This window comes from Nansenia antarctica, assembly GCF_963989245.1.
Source record: "Nansenia antarctica genome assembly, chromosome: 9".
Taxonomy (NCBI): Eukaryota; Metazoa; Chordata; class Actinopteri; order Argentiniformes; family Microstomatidae; genus Nansenia; species Nansenia antarctica.
The window spans coordinates 20,835,936-20,861,511 of NC_137679.1; the positions used below are offsets into that span (position 1 = coordinate 20,835,936).

Genomic DNA, 25,576 nt, shown 5'->3' on the forward strand with positions numbered 1-25,576 from the left:
TGGCATTTCTACCCACCTGACACACTGTGAATACTAAATAAGCCTGATTTATTCCTCAGGCTGGGGGGGAGGTGGGGGGGTGGGGGGGGGGGGGGGGGGCGTCATCATAGCAGGGGAGGTAGAAATGAGGAACGGTGTCAAACGCTCAAACGACGCGTGTGCTAGCGGGTTTACAGGTGCTATAGGGGGAAAAAGTGGGAGCGGTTAAGCGCTCGAGAGCGGGTGAAATCCAGGTGAGTGTCGTGTCGGACCAGGAGGATGTGAATGAGAGAGGGGGGGGGTGGGTGGGGGGTCTACGGCCTCTCCAGCTCCACTCACACTGCAGCAGCTTGGTGTCGATGAGCAGCTCCAGGGCCAGCAGCACCACCGCCAGGATCACACAGGCCACCAGGAAGCAGTTGAAGCCAGCGCTGAGCAGACACACCTGCCACAGCGCCGCCCTCCGTCCACAGCACGGCTTCAGCCAGTTAGACCTGACCACAGAGAGAGAGAGAGAGAGGGGGGGGGATAAGCTATTTTTACTCAGCTTACGACGTGTGTGTGTACGTGAATGGAGCAGTGGGGGGGGTAGTGTGTCACTACTGGTCCTGTCCAACCACATCTGTCTGGAGGTAGAGGAGGAGAGAGGGGAGAGAGGGAATGAGAGAGAGAGAGAGCGGGGAGAGAGAGAGGGGGGAGAGAGAGAGGGAATGAGCGAGAGAGGGAATGAGAGAGAGAGGGGGGAGAGAGAGAGGGAATGAGAGAGAGAAAGGGAATGAGAGAGAGAGAGGAGAGAGAGAGGGAGTTAGAGAGAGAGAGAGAGAGTGAGGGAATGAGAGAGAGAGGGAAGAGAGAGAGAGAGAGAGAGAGAGAGAGAGAGAGAGAGAGAGAGAGAGAGAGAGAGAGAGAGAGAGAGAGAGAGAGAGAGAGAGAGAGAGAGAGAGAGAGAGAGAGAGAGAGAGAGAGAGAGAGAGAGAGAGAGTGGACGACTCTGTAACATTGACTTAAGGAGTATGGGGATAGAAATATGACTGCCAATGCACTGGATCAAATACATGAATACAACTGGAAATGTGGGCAAATAGAGAGAAATGTCAGGAAATGCAAATGGGGGAAGGGAATGTATTCAACCTTGGAAGTTTGCCTCTGATTTATCTCTGTACTGTCCTTGAGAAGTGGCGTCGTAGAACAAATGGATTTGAATTGGTGCTCTACTGCATGTGTGTCAGCAGAGGGCAGCGTTCTATGTTAGCATAAATACGCAGGCAGCACTGAACATACCAACATTCACATCCATTCCACACTGCTAAAGATAGTGAAATATAAAGCCCGAAAAAACGTAGAGTTGTCTTCAACCACTTAAAACATAATCATAACAGGACGACGGTGTTTAATTTCAATTGTTGATCAAAGTTTAGATACTAATGTTCACAAAACAACCGAATGTGTATTTTAGTGCATTTCCAAATGATTTATAAGCTTTTTGCGGCAAGAGACTCTCTCTCTCTCTCTCCCCCTCTCTCCTCCTCTAGATGTGGTTGGACAGGACCAGTAGTGACACACTACCCCCCACTGCTCCATTCACGTACATAGTAACAGACACAATATTTTTGACACTGGGAATACATTCTCTGAGGTCCCTAGATGTCCATTGACCCCAAGAATATGCATATGAACCTTATTATTGTGGAGCAATTTTTCATTTACTTTGGGTATGTCTTTTTAGGCGTTTTTGCTGAAAATATCAAATGAGCTTAACAGGTTAATAGTTCAGTAATACACGTTAACCTCTCTGTAGAACTTGATCATAATATGAATTCAATATTCATATTTAATATATATTGAATGAATATTGAATGAATATTGAACTCAATCAGCATTTGATAGACTGACTGATAGACAGCTGGATGTGGTTTTTGATAGACTGACAGACAGACAGCTGGATGTGGTTTTTGATAGACTGACAGACAGACAGCTGGATGTGGTTTTTGATAGACTGACAGACAGACAGCTGGATGTGGTTTTTGATAGACTGACAGACAGACAGCTGGATGTGTTTTTGATAGACTGACAGACAGACAGCTGGATGTGTTTTTGATAGACTGACAGACAGACAGCTGGATGTGTTTTTGGTTGATTATACTGTATGTGGTCTAATTCTGCTCCTTCCAAATCTTTACTAATTGAGTTGCCCTGGTGGTGATCTTTTCCCTCCTGACCTTTCTCATTTCCTCTCCTCCCTTATCCTCCTCTCCCCCCCCCCTGTTCTGCCCATGCACTCTCCTTCTGTTGCCAGATTGGGGGGGTGACGTGCGGTCAGGGTAGGCACATTTGGGACATGCTGCTGAGTAACAAACGGTCTATTTATGTATTTGACCCCATAAAATCCCACAAAAAGAGAGAGAATAATGTGCTCTAGAATGTTTACAATCCTTGCCCTCTCCTTGTCATCACAGGTCACCCCACATATCTGAAAAGCTTACGGACAACACGAAGAAGATTTATAAAACCACAAAGCAGCATCAAAACAAGATATATCAAATGTGGGTATCTGACAAACACCTGCGTGCTGAGGTCACAGAACTCTAACCATGGTGTTGAATCTGTGTCATATTATCTCTTTCATATTGACTGAGACTGAGCAGATATACTACAGCCTGAAAGAGCCACGTCCCTCTGGGGGGAGACACTTCAAGTTCTCTTCTGTTCTACAGTAATTCATCTACTGTAGATGTTCTTCATCTATGCTGGCTGGCTGGCTGGATGGATGGCTGGATGGCTGGATGGCTGGATGGATGGATGGATGGATGAATGGATGGATGGATGGATGGATGGCTGGATGGATGGATGGATGGATGGATGGATGGATGGATGAATGGATGGCTGGATGGATGGATGGATGGCTGGCTGGATGGATAGCTGGCTGGATGGATAGCTGGCTGGATGGATAGCTGGCTGGATGGATAGCTGGCTGGATGGCTGGCTGGCTGGCTGGATGGCTGGCTGGCTGGATTGATGGACGGCTGGCTGGCTTGACTGTCTCACACCACCACACTGGGGCTGGGTCCACACCATCTGGTCGCTACAGCCTCCCTCTCATCCACAGCCAAACAAGATGATTGCTTCACAGCACGACGGCGATGATGATGATGATGATGCCTTCATCTGACGTCCCTGACAATCTGTACACCCTCACGGCTTTGCCTTTGCTCTGTTTAAGGCCGACGTCTCATCATAAAAACAAACTATTTCAGTCAATGTACTGTACTGCACTGTATACATACAGTATATGCAAGTACCCTGATGGACTAACCATAGCCGTTCTATGATGCCTTCTCCACATTTGCAATGCATTTCCATTACTTTGGAGAGTGGTGTGTCCCTGGTGTGGCCCGGGGGTCCTTGCTTGGTGACTGTCATGACTTAAGCCGGGTACACACATAAGGATTTTCAAAATCGTAACCGATTTTTTTATCTGAGACAGACCCCACACATGAAGATAAAAAATCTTGGATTGAACAGCCTTGATCGTATTGTGTGTGGTGTGCGCCGATATTCCCATTTCAGCACCCCACAGACATAAAGATTACCTTTACGACAGACTCCAGACTCTCTAGAGTCTCGTTCCCTACGCCAGAAATCTCGTGTGAACCCATCCTTTTAATATTGCCTTTAAATTACAAAATAATTAAATTAAGATTATATAATGATTAAATCACTTTGAGCTGCAACGTTTGCAGGAAAAGCGCTATACAAATAAAGTTATTATTATTATTATTATTATTATAATCTAACGTAGTACCCTGACTGACCTGTACGAGGCAGCCATGTGTGACAGGGCAAATAAAGTGCCGAAGAACGAAAAGAAGAAGTCAGCTCGCTTCTTGATTGGCAACATTCCATCCACGTCACAGTCGGACTCGCGAGCAGGGTTGCCAGATGGGATTGACATTTTCCACCCTAACCACAACCTAAAACCGCTAATTCCACCCAAAAAAACGAGCCCATCTGACAACCCTGCTCGGAAGTTGTCGGGAGTCGGGAGTTGCTCCCACACATAAGGATTTTTGGTCGTAAGTATTGAACACGTTTGACATTTACGATTGTCGGCCCCGACAGAGCAGATTGTCGGGAGAGATTGACTCTTAACACACCTCACACCACAGGATAATTTTATAGGGTAAACTTTAGAGCCATCTGATAATCAGGCGTTTTCTGTCTTTGGTCAGAAGGGGGAAAATCGGCCCGAAATCGGCCAGATTATCTACACACATAAAGATAATCTGGCCGATTTCGGGCCGATTGTAAATGTCAAACGTGTTCAATACTTATGACCAAAAATCCTTATGTGTGGGGGCAACTCCCGACTCCCGACTAGAGTTGCCAGATGGGCTCGGGTTTTTTGGGTGGAATTAGCGGTTTTAGACTGTGGTTAGGGTGGAAATTGTCGATCCCATCTGACAACCCTGCTCGCGAGTCCGATTGTGACGTGGATGGAATGTAGCCAATCAAGAAGCGAGCTGACTTCGTTCTTCGGCACTTTATTTGCCCTGTCACACATGGCTGCCTCGTACAGGTCAGTCAGGGTACTACGATAGATCACGTTTGATCACGCAAGATTTATGGCTTGGGGAACGAGACTCTTGACTGTCGTAATGATAATCTTTATGTATGCGGGGTGCTGAAATGGGAATATCGGTGCACACCACACACAATACGATCAAGGCTGTTCAATCCAGGATTTTTTATCTTCATGTGTGGGGTCTGTCTCAGATAAAAAATCTGTTAAGATTTTGAAAATCCTTATGTGTGTACCCGGCTTTACATAAACCCATCCCGGGTCTGTCTCCTCTGTGTCCCTTCCAATCAGAGACTGAGATGGAGAGTCTCCGCTCTGTGTCCCTCCAATGAGAGACTAGGGCTGAGTGAGGGCTCCTGGGGATTTATGGTCAATAAATAACGACCAATCTCTACAAGGCAGGCGGGGCTTTCCCTTCCTGTCACATCGAACTCTGCATTCCACACACAAGAAACGACTGGGAGATATCTGGCCACTGAGGGAGACGGCTAGGGACGGTAAATGGTAAATGGCCTGACTTATATAGCGCCTTATTCCAAAGCACTTTACAATGGCCTCTCATTCACCCATTCACACACATTCACACACCAATGGCGACAAGCTATCATGCAAGGCGCCGGCCCGCTCATGGGGAGCAATTTGGGGTTCAGTGTCTTGCCCAAGGACACTTCGACATGTGGCCAGTTGGGGCTCGAAACGCCGATCTGCCGACCTTGCCATCATTAGACGCCGGCTCTACCTCCTGCGCCACAGCCGCCCCTGGACGGTGCCCTGGGTATCTCAGAGGCCCGCTTGAAAGAAGTCACTTCTCTCAAAGACGGGGGTTGGTCATTGTCACCTGCAGGGGAGGCGGGGCTGAGAGAGAAATCAGTGTGTTGGAAATCGGGTGTGTTGGGTGTGTTGGGTTCCTCATTCCATTCCATGCGTTACAATGAGCCTCCGATGTCTGCCTCCACCAGCCTCCCCTGGTCACCTCTCTGCCTCCACCAGCCTCCCCTGGTCACCTGCCTCCACCAGCCTCCCCTGGTCACCTCTCCTCCATAGAAGAATGTTTAACCACCCTCCCCTGGTCACCTCTCCTCCATAGAAGAATGTTTATCGGTCTACCTCCGTCTACCTCCTTTCAGGACAGAGAAGGCAGAGACAGAGAGGCCTTGGTCGTGTGGTCATTAGAAGATTCATTCATTCATTCATTCATTCATTATTTCAAAATATACTTGTGCCAAAAAAGGGATGGGAGCATGGCCAGGGGTGGAAGAGACAGAGAGAGAGGAGTAGAGAGGGATAGAGACAGAAAGCGAAGGAAAGAGAGGGATAGAGAGGGATAGAGAGACAGATAGTGAAGGAAAGAGAGAGAGAGGGATAGAGAGACAGAGAGAGAGAGATAGAGAGACAGAGAGTGAAGGAAAGAGAGAGAGAGAGAGAGGGATGGAGAGACAGAGAGTGAAGGAAAGAGAGGGATAGAGAGACAGAGAGTGAAGGAAAGAGAGAGGGAGAGAGAAGAGAGAGAGAGAGAGAGAGAGAGAGAGAGAGAGAGAGAGAGAGAGAGAGAGAGAGGAAGAAGCATAGTGAGAGGAGGCAGTTTGTGGCTACAGCTGGACCTCCGGTGAAGTACTCCATATCCTGTCCACCTAGTGCCAAGGTCAGCAGAGGGGCTGGAGAAGAGCTCTGCCAGGGGCTAACTGGCACATTCTACCCTCTGCAGCACTGCCAGTCACTCTGAGCCATACCATGCCAACAGATTAGGAGCTCAACACCTGAGGTGAAAGGCTTGGATAGGGTATTTCTGCATCAGAGGAGGCTGGTGGAGGTAGGAATCGTACAGTAGCACACTAAGGCGCATACCACATTATCACAGAAATGCCCTAAAAACATATTATAAATATGTAAAATAAAATAAGAATTGTAGGACGGCCTTAGTGTAATGCATGGAATGGAATGAGGAATGGCTTCACTCTCATTCCATGCATTAAAATGAGCCTGTGTTGGATTTCTACAAGCCACCTCTGGTCTGCATAGAAAATACAGCTTCTTTTCAGAGGAATAATTATGTCTAGGGCCATTAGGTAAACACTACACCTCACTCTCTAAGACACCTCCAGAGTAAAAAGTGTAACTTCAGGTAAATGGTTTCATAATTCATTTAAACTGCTCCTTCACTCCAGAAGGGTTGGAGAAGATATTAATTTAAATAAAACTGTAAAGCAACATCCTGAGTGGAAGCAGTTGAAATATAATATAACATGATGGATTGCCTGAAGCTCAGAAACTTCATATTGGGGAAACCACCGTAACACTAGAACAGCCATGGGTTTCATGACTTTTCCTAGATATGTGCGTTCTACTACCCAGTATTTTACAAAATCACATCAGGATAAGCTAGTATAAAGCTATTTTGCAATTTTTCTGTGTAAGATGCAGGCTAATTTCCAAGACGGCCAACTAGTGGTCGTTGTGTGTAAATAGCAGCATACAATTGTAAAGACTATGGTCATTTGACTCCTCTCTTATATAGTTGACACACACATGCATACACACACGTGCACACACACACACACACACACACACACACACACACACATACACGCACACACACACACACACACACACACACACACACACACACACTATTATGGATGTAGGGCGAGGAGGACATGAGAGCTGGGTAACGCTGTGTTCTGTGGGCAGATTTGGTTTATGGAGGCGGCCGGAACGATCCGCAGTAGTAATACAACCAGGGGAGATTGAACTGGGCCAGACAGGGCGCACGGAAGAAGAGGATTAAACCACCAGACTGATCAATAGTGGCCAGGGATGGAGGAGAACGGCTGTACAGTACGCGACAGCAGGTGAGAGCAGAGAGGACAGAGACATCAGACAGACCACACTGCTGGTGAGCCATCACTCCCATCACTCCCATCACTCCCATCACTCCCGCTCCCCAGGCCGGCCAGGGCTGCTGGGCTTGGCTCTGGCCCCACACCGTCTCACTGAAAACAGCCTATCTGCTAGAGAACGCTGCTTTCATTGACAGCAGCCTAGGATAAGACTATGTTAAGTCATTAGGCATGATTTGCACAGCAATGAAGACAGACAAAGAGGATGCGTGTGCGCTGTTCTGCTGTGTGTGTGTGTGTGTGTGTGTGTGTGTGTGTGTGTTTAACTGACTGTGTGTGTGTCTGTGTGTGTGTGTCTGTGTGTTTAACTGACTGTGTGTGTGTGTGTTTAACTGACTGTGTGTGTATGTGTGTGTCTGTCTGAAAAATAAAGCTGCCCACAGTTGATTGATTGAAGGGGTATTGATCTGGCACATGAGTGACACTCCACAGACACTGCACTCTTGCAATATACCGTTTACTACACTTGACTTACGACCTACTGCTGCTACAATAATTCTGTATATTCAGTATATTTTTATTTGACTGTATTTACTGTTATTTACTGTTACTTGTAGTGCACAAATTTATGTTTACGTTTTACACTTGCTACACTACATATCCTACACTTTACAGAGCCATAACACAGTCACCTCAACTGTTCCCTCGAAGCCAAACTGTGAAAGTATTTAAAGGCCTAAATAGGAGAACACAGAACAGGGTCCACTGTGCCAATGTTCTGAATAATTGATCAGAGCTCTTGATTGATGTCTCAATTGCACATTTACACCAGAGCGAGACCGCCTCCCGAAAAACTCGAACGCATTAGGAATCAGACCTAAAGCAGCAGCACACAATTGATTCCACAAAATCAATTATCCTGTAAGTCTGTGAAAAATGCATTTGGCCAGCCCAGTTCTGTGGTTCTCTACATGGCCCGGGTTTTTTTCCTGATCGCTGTGCCGGGCCGACCGTCCAATTGGCAGCAACTCAGCAAGAATAAGGTTTTTAACAAAATGACCTTTTTTGGGGGGGTCCCGTTTTCAAATCAAGGGGTAGTGATACTGTCTATAGGCCTATATGGTCATTTAAGATAAGGTAGATAGCAAGATATGTACTGTATATCTCGCTGGCAATATGAAGTGATTGTAAAGCCCACTCACCAAGCCATTCTAATCTCTCTCGCTGTAGGAGAAGTCCTGGGCTCGGTTTCCTTCCATGTTTAAACTCAAACCAATTCCCACCAATCTGCTGAGCTCAGCAGGCATGGGCAGAAGAAAATGGACAAGAGCTGTGAGGCTGCGGGCTACAGAACAGTTGAGTTCCTTTCAGGCTTTAAAGGCTCCTTGCTCTCTTCTCCAGACATACTGCATGACTACATCCTACCAAATCCATCGTTATGCACTAAGTGTACACTTTTTGCTGGTGCCCCAAAAAAACAAAGGTAGTGTTCACCCCCCCCCCCCCCCCCCCATAAAAGCAAAGGCAAGCAATTCCGTTCAATTGTTGGAATATCAAGACAAATGTCAATGTAAAAACGGGCTAAGTCATCCCTGCCATTGATCGCTGCTGAATCATCTTCCTATGATGTCGTCACAGCCAATAGAAGAAAGGCCCGACAAGGGGAAAACCAACTAAAGCTCTAAATATGCTGAATATGGCTTCTGCAGTTGTTATCACAGATAATCAGTTTTACATTTGAGAGGTTCTGTATCTCATTACCATTCATCACACCAGTGCATGGGGAATAGGCAAACACTTTACAGGGATTTATCTCTTCATACAATTAAAAGTATTCATCAATTTTAGGCAATACGCAAACGTTTATTTCTCCTTCACTAATATAGCATGGGGGCCAGCAAAGCGATGACTCGGGGCAGAAACAATATCAAATTGCTATTGTAACCTAGAGTCTCTATTAAATGTAACAGCGTGCATCCTTCCCATTCACATTGAACACCTAAACCATGGCATACAGTGAATGGAACTGCCAAAAGGGATTCAGGCTGGTCTTTGCCAGAGAAATGGGCTTTTAATACAAGACAAATGGAGATGGATCGGCCTACATTTTCAGAGCAGCAGACAAGCTGTTCCTGATAAATGGGTTTTCACCAGGACACTTGATCTCTCTTGCTCTCACCCCCAAAAAGCAATCTCACACTTTGCATGTCTGTGAATATTAACAAACCCTCAAACCCTGCCCTTAAATGTCATCCATTGTGTGGCATGTGGCACCGGGGCTGCAGAGCCAATTTGAGGGAGAGGACTGTTTCTCGGTGTGTTGGAAATCGAGTCAGGGAGGAAAAAGGGAGAAAACCCCTTTCAGAAATCCATGGAGAGAGGAGGTAGACAGAGTATGGCTCTGGACTCGTGAGGGCCCCCTGGAACGTTATCCCTGCCGAGAGTCAGACTAAAGTCAGATGAATGGATTCTGAAGATGTTTTGTCATGTTCATGTCTCACTCAAATGTTTAATTCTAACCTAGAATCAAAAGAACAGTTTAGCGCATCAGCTAATGCACTGTGTTGGGTGGAAGTCGTTTCTCGACAGTTAGCAGGCTCAGTAGCAAGAGGATTTGATTCCAGCAGGGCACTCAGAGCACTCTAGAGTAGAGTAATGTCATCAATCTACACTGCCAGGCCATAAACTTATCTAATATACTACTTCTATACACCTACTTCTCACCATAACCCCTCCCGCCCCCGAATCTGCCGCCGCCCCGAGATTTGTGAATGGCCGCACGGTTGCAGGGGTCCCTCCCTCCTCCTCCCTCTCCTCCAGTCACAGCGGCAGATTGACCCAGATGAACCATCTGTCGTTGCTGTGGCCGCGTCACACTTCTCACACTGGCCCCCCGTGGAGATCAGTGGCATATGCTGCTGTTTCCTCTGCTGGGGGGGGGGGGGGGGGGCATGACAGGCTGATCCAGGAAATGATAGGCCTAACTACTCGGTACCCAGTGAGGAAGGTGAAGCCCAGAGTGGGTGGGGGTGGGGGGGGGCGGGCCTGGCCTGAGAGCAGCTCTAGAAGGGGTTTGGAAGGTCAACCTCCCAGTAGGTTACAGAGGAGCGAGCCACTCTCACTAATTCACTGTAATGCCGCAGCATCAACATATCTGCCCATCCAGTAAGATTACAAAAGCCTAATCCGGTTATCCACACACACACACACACACACACACACACACACACACACACACACACACACAACTCTAAAGAGCCTTAAAAAATGACATATCATGTCCTATCAACTGCTATCCAAGTCACATGCATGAGAAGGTGTATGAAAAATGTCCCCCCATCCCACCCCCTGAGTCCTTGGGCTGAGATCTGTCTGCCGTGATCTATGTTATGTAGGGTTTGAAATGACACGGTCCTCCTATTGTGAAGGATGCCGCAGCCTCTGAAGCCGAACGGCACCACATGACAAAGGCAGGCGCCGAGGCCAAACAGAGGAGATGACAGTGGCCAGAGAGACAGCAGAAGGCACTCCCAGATCTGAAAACCCTGCCACACACACACACACCACCCTGGTCTCTACTTCTATCATGTTCCCGGGCAAGACAATCCAGCCAAATGTCTATTAATAACCCTCCCTCACCACAGAGAGCTCACCACTGCACTGAATCTGCTGCTAGTACTGCATGTGCCCCCTGTAGTCCGTAAGAACATCCACCTCCTACATACTCGCCCACGTCTGCTGATAGCAAACGCTAGCGACTGTAGGGGAAGCTACAACACAAGCCAGTCCAGATGCATTCCAAGTCTCCAGTTTGCATCCCTTCTATTTGACAGATACATAGTGTCCCAAACAGAGCCTTGTGCTCCTTTCAGTGGTAATGACCCTAACCCTAACCCTAACCCTTATCCTGAGTCATCTTTCTAAATCCTCACCCTAACCTACCCCTAACCTTATCACATACCAGCTACACCAAGCCATGGCCTTCATCTTTGATTTAAAAAACATGATCTCCAAAGTTGCTCACATACTGATTGTAAAATACATACAATTTAACAACCTATGTATGGTATGCTTATTTACCATATTTAGACCATTTGTATTTGGTCAAATGAACTAGTATCAGTTCCACCCTGCTCCTTTCTCTGCTAGGTGCTGGGTAAGGACATGTCAGCCTGCTGTACAGTGGCATTCTGAGAATGTATGTCATGTTGGGTTTTGAGGACAGTAATCTTACATGGCAATCTAAGAACAAAAACATGACAGTATCAGGAAACGATGATCAAATGTGATGTCGAACTTACATAAGCTGTCACTGTGTTCATGCGAAATACTACACCAACAATGACATTTATTAGGCTCCACATCAAAAGTAAACAACATCATTTTGGGGTGGAAGAGCCTGTTTGTATTCAGACAAGATACTAATAGTTAAAGAACAGAATGTGCAGACGTGTTTGAACAAACAATGCATTATGAATAAAAACAAACAAACAGAATGTGCATCCGCTCCGTCAGTAGGGGCCACTGACGACTTCAATTAAGGTAATGAATGACAGTGTGCAACACCAACCTAGCTGTGTGTCATTCTTCTAATGCTACGGCCATGACTCACGAAGGAAACGCCAACCGGTGACGTGTCTGCATAGCTGCTGCTGTTTCTATGAATGCTTCCAGTGGACGGAGACAGGAGGCCACAGTGATACTCTGATGACGACTACGTTTTGGAATGTCTGTGGTTTGGAAATCAGGAATTCCAATCTCAAAAGCTCAATGAACATACCGCGTCTCCAACTTCACAGGCACCGGTGACGCCTCCCATCATGTTGTTGGGGGTAGATGGACTACATCAGGTGACCAGACGTTTTAGAGCAAAACTGGGGGGGAGGGGGGAGTCTGGTCAGCGAGTACAGCGAGTACTACGTTTCGAGACATTGAAGGTAAATAATATCAGGGTTCCCACACCTTCTGAAACATCAAATTCAAGCACCTTTCAAGGACTTTTAAGACTCAATTCCCTCAAATTCAAGGACCCAACACGGCATAGTTTGAGACAGATCTAGATGAGAATTTATATACGGTAATAGGAACTATCTGCTCACAGACAACAATTAAAAAGAGAGGCTTGAATGTGTGAACACTAGATGGTCTCTTGCCTTCTCTACCACAGCACAGCAAAACAATATTGTGAAATATGTGTAAAGTTAAGCAATACAATACTACTTATTTACTAGTTGACGAGATGGCCTTGATTTTATTCTCTCAAATTCACAAACTTTCAAGGATTTCAAGGACCCGTGAGAACCCTGTAATATTTGTATTATAATTAAAATCAAGAAAATCTGCGAATTCAGCTGTGGACCGGGGTGGAATAGTGTGACCTCTGAACTCCATGAGACACACCTTGACATCCAATGACTCTGCCACACCCCTGTGTGTCCTCCCATGAGGCCAGAGATTCATATGCCCCCCCCCCCCCTCCAGACAACCACACAGTCGTTGTTAGGGTCTTGAAACATTGGGGTATTAGCCCAGCCCACGTTTCGTTGACAGGTGGGGCTGGAGTGTTAGCTGAGTTTTTGGTTGAGGAGTGGGGGCTTTCACTAAATCGACGTTTTCATTTCAATACATTTTTTTCTCTTCAGGATCCGGAGATCCGGGGCGATTCATAAAACACTCGGGGGGGGCTAGAGCCCCGGATGCCCAGGCCTAACGACGTCACTGGAGTACCCAGAGTGATGACGACTGCAGCTCTGCTAGCTCCTGCCCTCTGTGGTCTGCGTGTGTGTGTGTGTGTGTGTGTGTGTGTGGGACTGAGACAGAGACAGGGACCAGGACGGGTACTGCGACCCATCTGTCCCCCCTGTGTGTCCCACAGAGGCACGTGGCCCCATCCAGGCTCATCGGGAGTGGTCGGGTCAGCTAACAAGACCCGGGCTTGGATGGAGTGATGCCCGGATGGTCTAATTTAGCTTATGCTGTTTGTCTACTTTCACTGCATGGACGAGAGCGAAGCACAGTGCCAAAGGCCTGTGAGTCATGCTTCCTCCGAAGTGGCAACAACACAGGCTTCAGGGGCGCTCGGAGAGGGGTGTGTAAGCGCACTCACTCCGCCTGCAGCGCAGCGATACGGCCATGTGAGGAAAAAGCAGCCAGGACAAGCAGACCCATGGACAGAGACAACATGGCCACCAGTGCCTGACATTTCAGGAACAATATGGTGCTAACAACAGTCTTGGTCTTCAGCCAAAAGTGTGCTTTGCAGGGAGCAGTCTTTTTTTAGCGAAAGAGAAATGCTGGGTCACTAAGCCAAATTATACAGGCTCACACCGGCCGACGTCAGTGAATGCCTTTACAATGTTACAATAGGAGGACACTAAGGTATACACAACCGCATCACATCAGAAGATGCCAAACCACTATTACAGTCCCACCACTATTAAAGTGAATATGAGCCATTCAATATCATGTCAGGTGGATTTACCATGGGCAATAACTAGCATTAAAGACAACGAAGGCAGACATTTCCTCTGTCAGGGTAGATTACGGATTGTGCTCCTCTCTGTTTCAATGACGGTACAATGAACAAGCAAGCAAAAGGGGGAAATGTACAATGTCTGTAATAGCATTCATGTGTCGAGCATTTCATAGAAAACGAATTCATGTCGAAATGAATGACGATGAATGAAGGGGATAAATGTGTGTGTTTGTGTCCAGCCAGCATACCCCTCTCTGTTGTCCTCCTCATCCAGGTTGGAGATGAGCTGGGAGCCTGCCAGGGAGATGTCCAGGGCAGCCAGAGGAAGGTCTCTGTAGGCAAAGCCCACCAGCTGGCCTGGAGCCACACACTGGTTGTCCTCCTCCACCTGCTGGGAGATGACCTCCAGCTCTGAGGCTCCGGCCTGTGGAGGAGCCCTGTTGAGCAGACAGCAACACACACGCACACACGGACACACACACACACACGCACACATGGACACACACACACACGCGCGCGCACGGACGGACACACACACATGCACGTACGCACACACACACACACACACACACACACACAGACACACACACACACACACACGGACGCACGGACGCACACACACGCACGGACGCACACACACACACGCAGGCACCCACATACACACCCACGCACGAAGGCACCCACACACACACACACACACATGCACACACGGACACACGGACACACACACACACACACACGCACGGACGCATGGACGCACACACACACGCAGGCATCCACACACACACCCACGCACGAAGGCACCCACACACACACCCACACACACACATACACACACACACACACACACACACACACACACACACACACATACCAGGAACACCAGCATTAGGGTCCAACAGTGTAGTAGGGCCCAACAGTCTGCTGTAAACACATCCTCAACCAAGCAATGGATCCCAATGGAGGTGTCATGGGGCAATAGAATCTCAGTGTTGGGCCTTGCACTGGTCAAAGACAGAGGCTAGAATACAAAGGCAGTGGAGCAAATAATGAACACATTCATTACAGCATATTCACTGGGAGATATATAGTTGGGAAAAATAATTTATTACGGGTATAAAGGGGTTGTACAAACACCATACTTCATCAAAATATGAGTCACAGAGATCATTCATGACAAAAGTCATTTTCCTTTTTTATTCGAGCTAAATATGCTGAGGAAAGGACGCTGAAACCTCATTATTGAGTTCTGCAAACTGACCAAAATATGTATTTTGTGAGAACATAATGAAACGGTAGAACTTTGCCATTGGAGAATATTTGGCACGATACTGGCTCCCTGCTGGTGGAATGAGCTTCCCACGGATGTCAGAACTGCAGAGTCACTCCCCATCTTCTGTCGGAGAGTGAAGACCCATCTCTTCAAGTTACACCTTAACTGCTCCTCTTGAGACATCTACTACCCCCCAGCACTGTGTCTCCCGAGACACCTGCTTCCCCCCCGCGTCTCCTAAGAGTCTACTTCCCCCCCCTTGTACTGTTTCTCAAATTCTCTCTTTCTTCTTCTTCATCACGACGACTGCCATTGGCCCCTGGCCTGAGCTAGATTACTCTTCCGGCTAAGACTGGTGAATTGATGAATTGATGATTCACGATTGTAAGTCGCTTTGGAATAAGGCGTCTGATAAATGCCAAAAATGTACAAATGTAATATAATCTACACAAGGCTGCAGAGCAAACAATGCCGTTATCTAATTTTAACATAATCTGAAACACTAGAAGCCCCCCTGCCTCATACCGTCCCCACACACAGACAGGCAAAGGCATACACACTGAGACACCTGCACACACACACTCACACAGACACACACACACACACACACACACACACACACACACACACACACACACTGAACCACACACACTGTGACACATGCACAGACACACTCACACAGGCACAGGCACACTCACACACACACACACACACACATACACACACACACACACGCACACACACACACACACACACTGAACCACACACACTGTGACACATGCACAGATACATTCTCACACACACACACACGCTGTGACACATGCACAGACACACACAGGCACACTCTTACTCACACACACACACACACACACACACACACACACACACACACACACACACACAGCTCAGCCAATAAGGGAGAGGTCAAACCAAGAACGTCCTTAGCACCCTTCCCAGTGCAGCCAACGTGAAGACATCAATAACCCCAGAGCTAAAGTGGAGAGGAGGGCATTGATTACAAGACAAGAGGGAAGACGGAGAGCCATTCTACTCCTGCCTGTGAGCCTGGACATTCTGGAGACTAGAGCCGCTGAGATGTGGAGGTGAAACAGTGTTCCACCACCAAACTCGGTCAGCGTTAGATCAGTCTGCAGACACACCTGCCTCTGAAATGTTAATGTAGTCAAACCCGGGGAGAAAGACATCCTCTTTTCTTTTCTTCAGTGACTTATGACTAATCCCTACTTAACATGCTTGCTTCAAAGGTTACATTCTTATCTTCATACAGCGCCCAGAATCATTCCAGATACACTGTCTGACAGTGGGGGTATAATAACAACACTGTGTACATCCTAACGACATTCACCTCGTCGTGCCTGGTCGTGACAGAGGGCATGGCGTCACATGACACGCTGACCACACATGATCACCTGGACGCGTTCGCTTTCGGGACAGTACGGTACGCCCTCGTCCTCCCAGACTCAGCAGGAAGAGCTGTGTGCATTCCAATGTTATCTAGTGTAACACGACACTTCCTTTGTACCGATGGCCATAAAGGACGCTATGATAGACACAAACTGTTCGGTGCATCAAAATCCCATTTCCAAAACCGTCCCAGGCCAAGCCAATAGGCATTATGAGCAGAGGGCGGGGTCAGTGGCTGGCTGCCATGCTGGGGAGAGGATGGCGGTTGGCGGCTGGCCCCTGGCTGTTGCTGTTTCAACACTCTGCTCTCTTCCACAAGGCAGGCAAGGGCAGCCAGCACGCCCAAAGGCGAGGACTCTTTTCCGAGGCATGCGATATTAGCAAACACAAAGGTTAACATAGGGCACACATGGCTCGAGGAGGTCCGCCACACACACACAAGGGTCACACCAGTGAGGGTGAATAACACACCCAGGGAGCAGAGAGACTCTTCTGAGTGGCCTTTGTAGGAAAGACCGGGGTTGGGACATGGTGAGTTGTTTTTCTATGAGCTGGTTAATCGTTACCTTTATGGTATCTGTACTTTATCCTACCCTCAATCTCACCTTTACAGTACCGTAATCCTCTGTATTCCTCTTGGGACATACAGTCCACACAGTTCACCAAAAGCAATATTTAAATCGATATCTTTTGATGATAGTTTACTGAAGTCATCATGGCACGCAATGAATATTTCAGAATGCACATTAATACAGGGAAATACTGGTTTTCTTTGGGATGTTTGTCGAAACAAAGTGTTCTTCCAATTAACAATCCTAGTGAACGCTCTTGTTTTTCCCACAGCGGTTTTGAAAGTTGCTTCGTCTTTTTAAGGAGGACCATTTCCTCCTGGTATGTAATCATTGCCAAGGATTGGACTCCCACAGCAGAACAGCCGTCCATGGCTCTGCCCGTCCATGGCTCTGGCTCTGCCCCCAGTGTTTTTACACAGCCCAGCCCATAAATCACCACACATCGATCAATAGAAATATAAAAATAAAATACCCTGCTGGGACTGCTGCTCCTTCCAGGTCCAACTCATTGCCTCAGAAAGTGGATGACATTTTTATGCTGTCTAACACAATGTTGTAGAAAAAGAAAAGCTACGAAAATTCAGAAACCGTTCAGAGGAGGGGCCAGTCATGTCCCTCTTATGATCATTCAATGATTAATCCATATGATTATTAATGGGCATTCGTTTCATAAATATGGAAGTCTGGTAGCTCATCAATCTGAGCGACAGCAGTTTCCTTTTACTCACTCACTGGCAATGAGACAAAATAGTGGGGCGGTTAGAGGCCGTGTTTTAAAGAAATCATGCCATTTGTGATAAAAGCACCTCATTAGAGCAAGGGCAGAGCAAGAGCATTTTTAGCAATAGGGCCATTTTCAAAAAGGCAGCTAATATCGCTTTGAATAGATCATTGGTGCATTAAGACCAATAATGGTTTATAATGTGTGTAGGAGTGTAGAGAACACAAACATAATGACAACATTGTGCCGGGTATGTGTGCCCTTTAAATGGCTTGCAGAAATGTGACACAATGGTAAAAACTGTCAACTGTTATTTCATCCCTAGTTGAAATATTTGACTGTTCTCTAGTATCTGTGGTCTAGGCCACAAAGCGGTGGTTAGCAGACAAGAGGGTATAAGACCAAATCTGTTCCGTCCCTATAGATAAAAACACTCTTTAAGACCTGCTCTTTGTCAAAATGTGGCCTCCAGCCACCCCACTTAAATGCAATGATTCTGTGTGCAACGTCAAAAGATGGGTCTGATGGCCTGGAAACCACAAGGAAACTCAAAGAGACATGCATGTTACTAAACATTTAATATATAATGGGATTAGGAAGTACTTGATACTGCATTATTAAACTGCCTCCACACACAACTCCTTCACACAACCGCCCCCCCCCCCCCCCCCCCTGCCCCCAACCCACACCCCCATAAACATATATTTTCTGAATAAACCAATAAGCCATATTTTCTCACATTTTCATTTGCGCTTCCAGTGCTCTCACTCTAAAACGCAACCATGCATTTCTGTCACTTCACGGGATTCCAAGCTGCCGTTTCAGCATGGCCTCGTGTTATGTAGAGGGCATCCGTATCATTGTCTTTCTGTGTGCTCACCCCCACAGTGTTTCTGGCCAGCTGTCTACAACCCTGTCACACTGTCTCACCCAATAAGCCTGGGAGCCTGTTTGGCTGTTCCTCAATGCACAGCAATTCAGTGCTCTGACATCATCAGGAAGGCAGGACCAATGTTCCAAATCATTGGCTTGGATAAGAGCCGGAGGTTCAGACAGCGCCCCTGACTCAGCCCATTGATACAACAGCACGTTTGTAAAAGCCCCATCTTTTCAGTAATGTCCACTCTTTTAAGGACTACAGTTGTAAAAAAACAAAAACAATCATGATCTGTCCAAGTCATGGACACCTCAATTAGCAGAGAGAGAAGAAGCCCGTGTACGGTGAGATCTCACACTCGGCACACACCCCTGGAACATCTGTCACACCTCCATTGCCAGCTGCCACAGAGAGCAGTCAAGCAACAAGCTATCAAACTCACTAAGCTGGGCCTATACAGTGCCTTGTATACAGTAGTGAGAAATGATATCAATATTGCTATACTAATGCCCTATATCAGTACAACATACTACTATTTTATGTAGTCCAAGTCGATGTTCAGAGATTATAGACATATTATTCTGCTGCTATTATTCTGCTATTCTCACTAGACAGCGTAGCCTCAGTTTGGAGCTGAACCCTTTTGGATTTCCACATGTGGAGCAGTGTGGATTGTTTAGGAGAAGGACAAAGCCACTGAGCTATCCCAGGACGGACAGTTTAAATCAGAGTATTGACACCAGTGCTGTATTCCTGACATGTCGTTGATCGTAGCAGACCTATTGTTCCAGGGAATATCCCACGGGGACAAATGGTTGGATGCCCCGGATACAACCGGCGACAAAACAAATGCATGAGGTTATGTAATACCATGTAACACACTACTAACCTTCTACAACACATCTGCAGGGGATTTAAAACATCATTATTTGTGAGCTAAACATGGAACTTTGAGGGTAGAACGGTGACCTGCTAATCAGCAGATTTTATCCGACAGAGGCAAGAGGGGCATCATTACCCAGAGAAAATAACAGCGCTGAGGCAGAGGCTCACGTGACCAGAGGTTAGTTACAGTAAATGTTAGCTGACCTGTTTCAAACACACAGGCCTCCTCGGGGGGGGGGGGGGGGGGGTGGCGCACTCTCTTTTGTGCTGCTGAATGGAATGAAATGTAGCATCACCACATAGAAAAGCACGTGCCGAATGCAATTGTTACAGGGTAATTTAAAGTATACTAGTGTAGACCATCTGCACTAAGAGGAGCCTACAGCTAAGGTTGTTTATTCAGTATAATTTCATGTGGAAATTATATTGGATGACTGTCGAAAAAAAGGCTATTCAGTTATTTCTTCTTTTTGTCTGTAAATTTCCCACGCTGCGTAATTAATAACATACAGTAACTGCATTTTGAATCACTTTTATAAAAGGGTATGGATATATGGAGAATGAATGAATGCTTTAACATAATATGATTGGAATATTCAATTCAAAATTTAGTATGAAATATTCTAAGAACAAGCTCATGCACAGGGGGGTGCTATTCTGAGTAGCTTCTATTTCTCCATCTCTCATTCACTCTGTCTCCTGATAGCTCTAAGTAGGACCAGGAATATACCACCAGGAGGGAGAACGGATGTACAGCAGTGGAGGCTGGTGGAGGTAGACATCTAAGTAGTGGCTCATTGTAATGCATAGAATGGAATGAGGAACAGTATCAAACACGCTAAATTCCATTCCATGCATTGCAATGAGCCTTTCCTCTGATTTCTACCTCTACCAGCCTTTACTGATTTGCAGTGCTGTCTACAATGAGTAGATGAATGGTGAAAACAGCTCCACAGACATCCCACTGCAGGGGGATGTTCCAGGGTGGCATGGACCAACTGCAATATTTCACACCTCTGCATTAAAAAAAGTTCATAAAAACAAATCACATCAGAATGTATTTTGTCACTAAAGTTGCCGAAACATTTCCCCCACAACGTTCTCTGTCAAAATGAGCACCACTTGGAAATGATCATTTCGTCACGATAATGTCATAATGTCCACACTGAACCCAGTTAGAGATCTCTGTAGGACTGCAGTACTGCGCCTTTATACAGAAAATGCAGTTGATTCTGCATTCACCCCCCCCCCCCCCCCACCTCACTCCCTTCCCTTGGCCAGAGCCTATACTGTCATCAGGATGCGATGGCTGTCTAGGGGACCACACACAGAGTAATTATTATGTAACAGAAGATGACAGGAGAACCTCCCTCCTGCATGCTAAGAGATGCCAGTAGACTTTGCTAAGGCAACTCTGCTCCCCTGCTGGTCCATGCTCAAAGTCAGCGGCTGGAAAGGCATGATGATATAAACAGGTGCTGTGTGTGTGTGTGTGTGTGTGTGTGTGTGTGTGTGTGTGTGTGTGTGTGTGTGTGTGTGTGTGTGTGTGTGTGTGTGTGTGTGTGTGTGGGTGTGCGTGTGTGTGTGTGTGTGTGTGTGTGTGCGTGCGTGCATGTGTGCGTGCGTGGGTGCCTGCGTGAGTGTGTGTGTGTGTGTGTGTGTGTGTGTGTATGTGTGTGTGTGTGTGTGTGTGTGCGTGCATGTGTGCGTGCGTGGGTGCCTGCGTGAGTGTGTGTGTGTGTGTGTGTGTGTGTGTATGTGTGTGTGTGTGTGTGTGTGTGTATGTGTGTGTGTGTGTATGTGTGTGTGTGTGTAAGTGTGTGTGTGTGTATGTGTGTGTGTGTGTGTATGTGTGTGTGTATGTGTGTGTGTGTGTGTGTGTATGTGTGTGTGTGTGTGTGTATGTGTGTGTGTGTGTGTGTGTGTGTGTGTATGTGTGTGTGTATGTGTGTGTGTGTGAGTGTGTTAACAAAGGAAATCCATGACTGACATTTGGTAATGTGGCCAGTTGATGTTTTACTTACTGGGGGTTGCTCATGTTGCTGTCTTGTTACTATGAATGGATGTCCACACAATATGACCCCAAATGTAGCTCTTGATTTCACCAAACAGTAGAGACTTGTTCATACTACACCTATGAAAAAAGATGAGAAAGAAATCAAGTAACAAGTTTAGTTTACACACTCCCCATAACTATTCACAGTCTGTGACAACTGTGAAGCTATGAAGTTCTCTCAATACAATCTAATTTATGATTCATGAATCTTTACAATGATATTGCTGCACCAAGAGCTTGTGCCGATGAACACAAAAAGAAATGAACTTATATTTGGCACAGACTAAACTCAATGCAAGATGTACAATTTTACATCTGCGATCATAATAACTAATGAAAGCATAGATACACATAAAACAGTATTTCCCTATGCTCTGATCTGTTAGTCCCCTGGTTTTGACTAATTTAACTCTGCCCCATTGAGAGTTAAATCTCTCAATCACATCACTTGCATAATAAGTAAGGCAGGATGCAAGCTCTTTGTGCTATAGGAAATAGAACCATTGAAGTGTTTATTTCGATTACAGTCCATTCCAGCAGCTCTGCGTAGAGTACACATGAGAGCAGACCTTCTATGCATTGGCTTTACCTAGACTGAATCACCAACACCTGAGTCTTTGAAAAGGTAGCCTATATCAATGCATAGACAGCTGGATGCTCAACATTGTACACAACTGAACCTCAGTATGTTATAGTGAGTCACTTTTAAAAAATCGGATTAAGTTGTCAGCAGAAATACCAACATATATCAGTAGCTGCATGGGCTGTAGAGGTCGTTTACCTCGAGCTGCAATCCTTTAAGCACAGCGCAGCACAGAGAGGTTCATTTAAAGAGCGCTGTATGGAGTCAGGGTAGTGTGTGACAAACAAAGGGGAAAAAACCTTCAGACACTGATGTGATGTATTTGGAGCTATAGCAGAGCAGAGTATAGAACAGCAGATTAAATGTCACTCAAGATTTATCAATTCAGGTCACTCAAGGGCTAGGGTGTGACATTGCATCACTGCATTGCTCAATAAAAAGGAAGCTTGAAAATGCTTGAGAATGCCTATCTAAAGAAATATGTGATCCCAACTGGTAATTGTGTTCATTCAGACATTACACTGGAAGTAGCTACTACGATTATAGTAGTCCATGCAGGATTTCTGTCAGTCAATTCAAGCTTATAAATATTAAGGAACAGACCATTCAAGGGATAATTGACAAAGGCCACCAGGCAAGATGGGTCTTTGGGAGTAATTCCCATGGAGGGTCAGGTGGGAAATGTTGTCATCAAACATGAATTGCTCTACATTCCCAGTTTCACAAGACCAGTCCACACATCAATTGTTTTCATAACAGTAGTTATAATAGTAGTATAATTTATAATAGTAGTTGTTTCTCCCAGATAGATACACAAAAGTGTAGTAGTTTTACTCCCACATAGAGGCAACAATTACTTCATTTCAAACGTCTTCAGGAAATTACGACATAGGCTATAGCGCGGCAACCATTTCTTTCATTTATTGTCCAACCCCCTTCCCTTCCATATCCTCACTTACTACAGTATCTGTGTTCAGTTTCCTTCACACCAGGACCAGAGAATGTAGCCTGCATGTCCCCCCAAGAAAAAGAAAAACATGGAACCCTAAAAATAGAGTTAGGGTACTATGTCTGAATCATTTCTTACAGGCCTTGTACAGCTTTCTGTGGTCACTATTCTGATTCAAAGCAAAGGCGAGGCTAAAGATATTTAATGATTTAGAAATGTTTTTCCTGACAATTTAGTAGTAGAAGTCACAGCTATGAAAAAGAGGCTAATCGTTTGGTTATAAATGCGACAATTATAAAAGCAAAGGAATGAATGGATGAAGGATGGGGAAGTCATGGAGGCGGGAAGTGTCGAAATGAGCTACTTGTGACAAGCAAACCTACCTTTTTGTCTTTACATTGTTGAAAGTATGGTCGTGACTCTCATGCCCTCGTAATGATGATGGTAATGTCTCCCTTGCTGATGGTCAGTGTGAGCGAACCTCGGTTCTTGCTGTGTGTAGGCTGCGATCCTCTCCAGATTTGCATTGGCCAAGCAAGCACCCGTATTGCTGCTTAGAACACAGGAGGGCACAACGAAAAAACTCGATCCTCACTGCAAGCACCATCATTCAGCAAGACGCTGTTACGTGTCTACGACTATCGAAATATCCAGATAACGGCATCTTTGAGACGGGAGGAGGGCATGATGCACAAGTCGCGCCTGCTCACAGGGCTTCCCCCACAATCACGCTAGGGACTCCATGTGCCCAATAATAGGTTCATGACCAGGAGCTGTCCAGGTGCTGAAAACGGGATCCTATGATTCCTATCACCTACAGATGCGAGGCAACCACGCAACCCTCACAACGAAATGAAAACGGCATTTGATTTGATCAAAAACCCGAGAGAGATGGTTTTTTTTTATGACAAGTGCTAACGAGCGTGCAGACACGCTGCCTCTGAACGTCGACGCGCTTCACTTCACCTCTGGAGCTTCTGTGTTCCTCGCGATAACATCGCAGGACGGCATAGAACAGTTTCAATCACCCTGGTGAAGATTTACTGGATCATATTTCAATGCATCTCATGCTTATTTTGGGATGAGCAAATGGACTTTGACTCTATGACAAGCATAACTAATTAAACTAGGTGACAAGGCTTATTAACCATTCAATGGTACACAAACCCAGGAACATCCATCATTCATCAATATCTTACACAGGAGAGAACTTCCTTAGATTGCTCACAGGAATGTAAGACGTCTTGTAGGAGAGCAGTTTAACAAAATACTTTTTCAGAAACACTTCCCACATGTGTAATAACAGTGACATTAGGCATACTAATAGGTGTACAGTGGCTAAAATATGTTTTGCCCAATTATGTTGACACCTGTGGGCCACCCGTGGGATCACTCTACTTGCATTGTGTTACCAAACACATCACAGAATAGTAATGTGTGACAGTATCAATAATCCTGTATTAATTCCTCAAGGCCCTCAAAGCAAATTACTTCAAATTGATGAGTTAACTCACTAACGGATTCCAACCATTTCAAGTCCACACCATACATGTTTGTAGGAAGTTGTATGGGCAGAAACATTAAGAAGCCGGGCAAGCAAAGTTCCCATGATTCCACACATACCTGTGGTGTCGGTCCCAATGCCTTTAACATACCTCTCATTCCATCTCTCACCAAACCCAATGTTTGTCTACGCGCAGCCATGTTGGTGTCACACACAAAACAAGTGATCTCCAGTCCACACCCCATCTGGGGGAGGCTTGTGTGATGGAACTATTACTTAACTCTCAGAAACTAATCCAGTCTCCTACAATATCTATAGATAGATACTTTGGATGTAAACCACTGCAGGTTCTCTCTGAGAAAGTTCAACATTGTCACATTGTAAATGTTCACTAAGTGACTCATAACATAAGGGCTTTGTTTACCTACTGTCTGGTAGTAATGTTATATTTTTAGCTCATCAGGAATGACCCCATTTCATGATATCACTCATTCTACTGAAATGAGTCAGAATCAATGAAGAGAATCCTGACATTTAGCATGCCATTTACAATGTGGACAAACAGCTATCACAACATTTCTGTGCTCAAAAGAACACGCCCACATGATCAACAAAAAGCAGTTCTCAGTTATTTTCAGCACTCACAGTGACTCACCTTGGGAACCTGCACTAACCTACCGGGGGCTGGGATTTCATGAGCTGGTAAGGAGAGAATGGCCAAACACTCGATTATTTTTATGGCAAAGGTAATAAGATCTTGATGTGTGTAAGTCATGTAGGTATGTTTGTGTTTTACCTTGAACACAAGGTACTGTACTGTACTGTACATACAATGTATACTTCAAATATACTGTATATTGT

At 45.9% G+C, this 25,576-nt stretch overlaps 1 protein-coding gene across 1 annotated transcript in view; it reads right to left on the reverse strand.

The window, feature by feature from the left end:
• tmem266 (transmembrane protein 266) overlaps positions 1–21,661 on the reverse strand; it is a gene marked incomplete at both ends in the record, with an annotated part of 35,016 nt that extends 13,355 nt beyond the window's left edge. The window contains 3 exons of the mRNA XM_080539331.1: positions 319–473; positions 14,119–14,307; positions 21,648–21,661. Coding sequence (XP_080395457.1) covers positions 319–473; positions 14,119–14,307; positions 21,648–21,661 — 358 coding nt within the window. The remainder of the gene's footprint in view (positions 1–318; positions 474–14,118; positions 14,308–21,647) is intronic.
• Between the last annotated feature and the right edge of the window lie 3,915 nt (positions 21,662–25,576).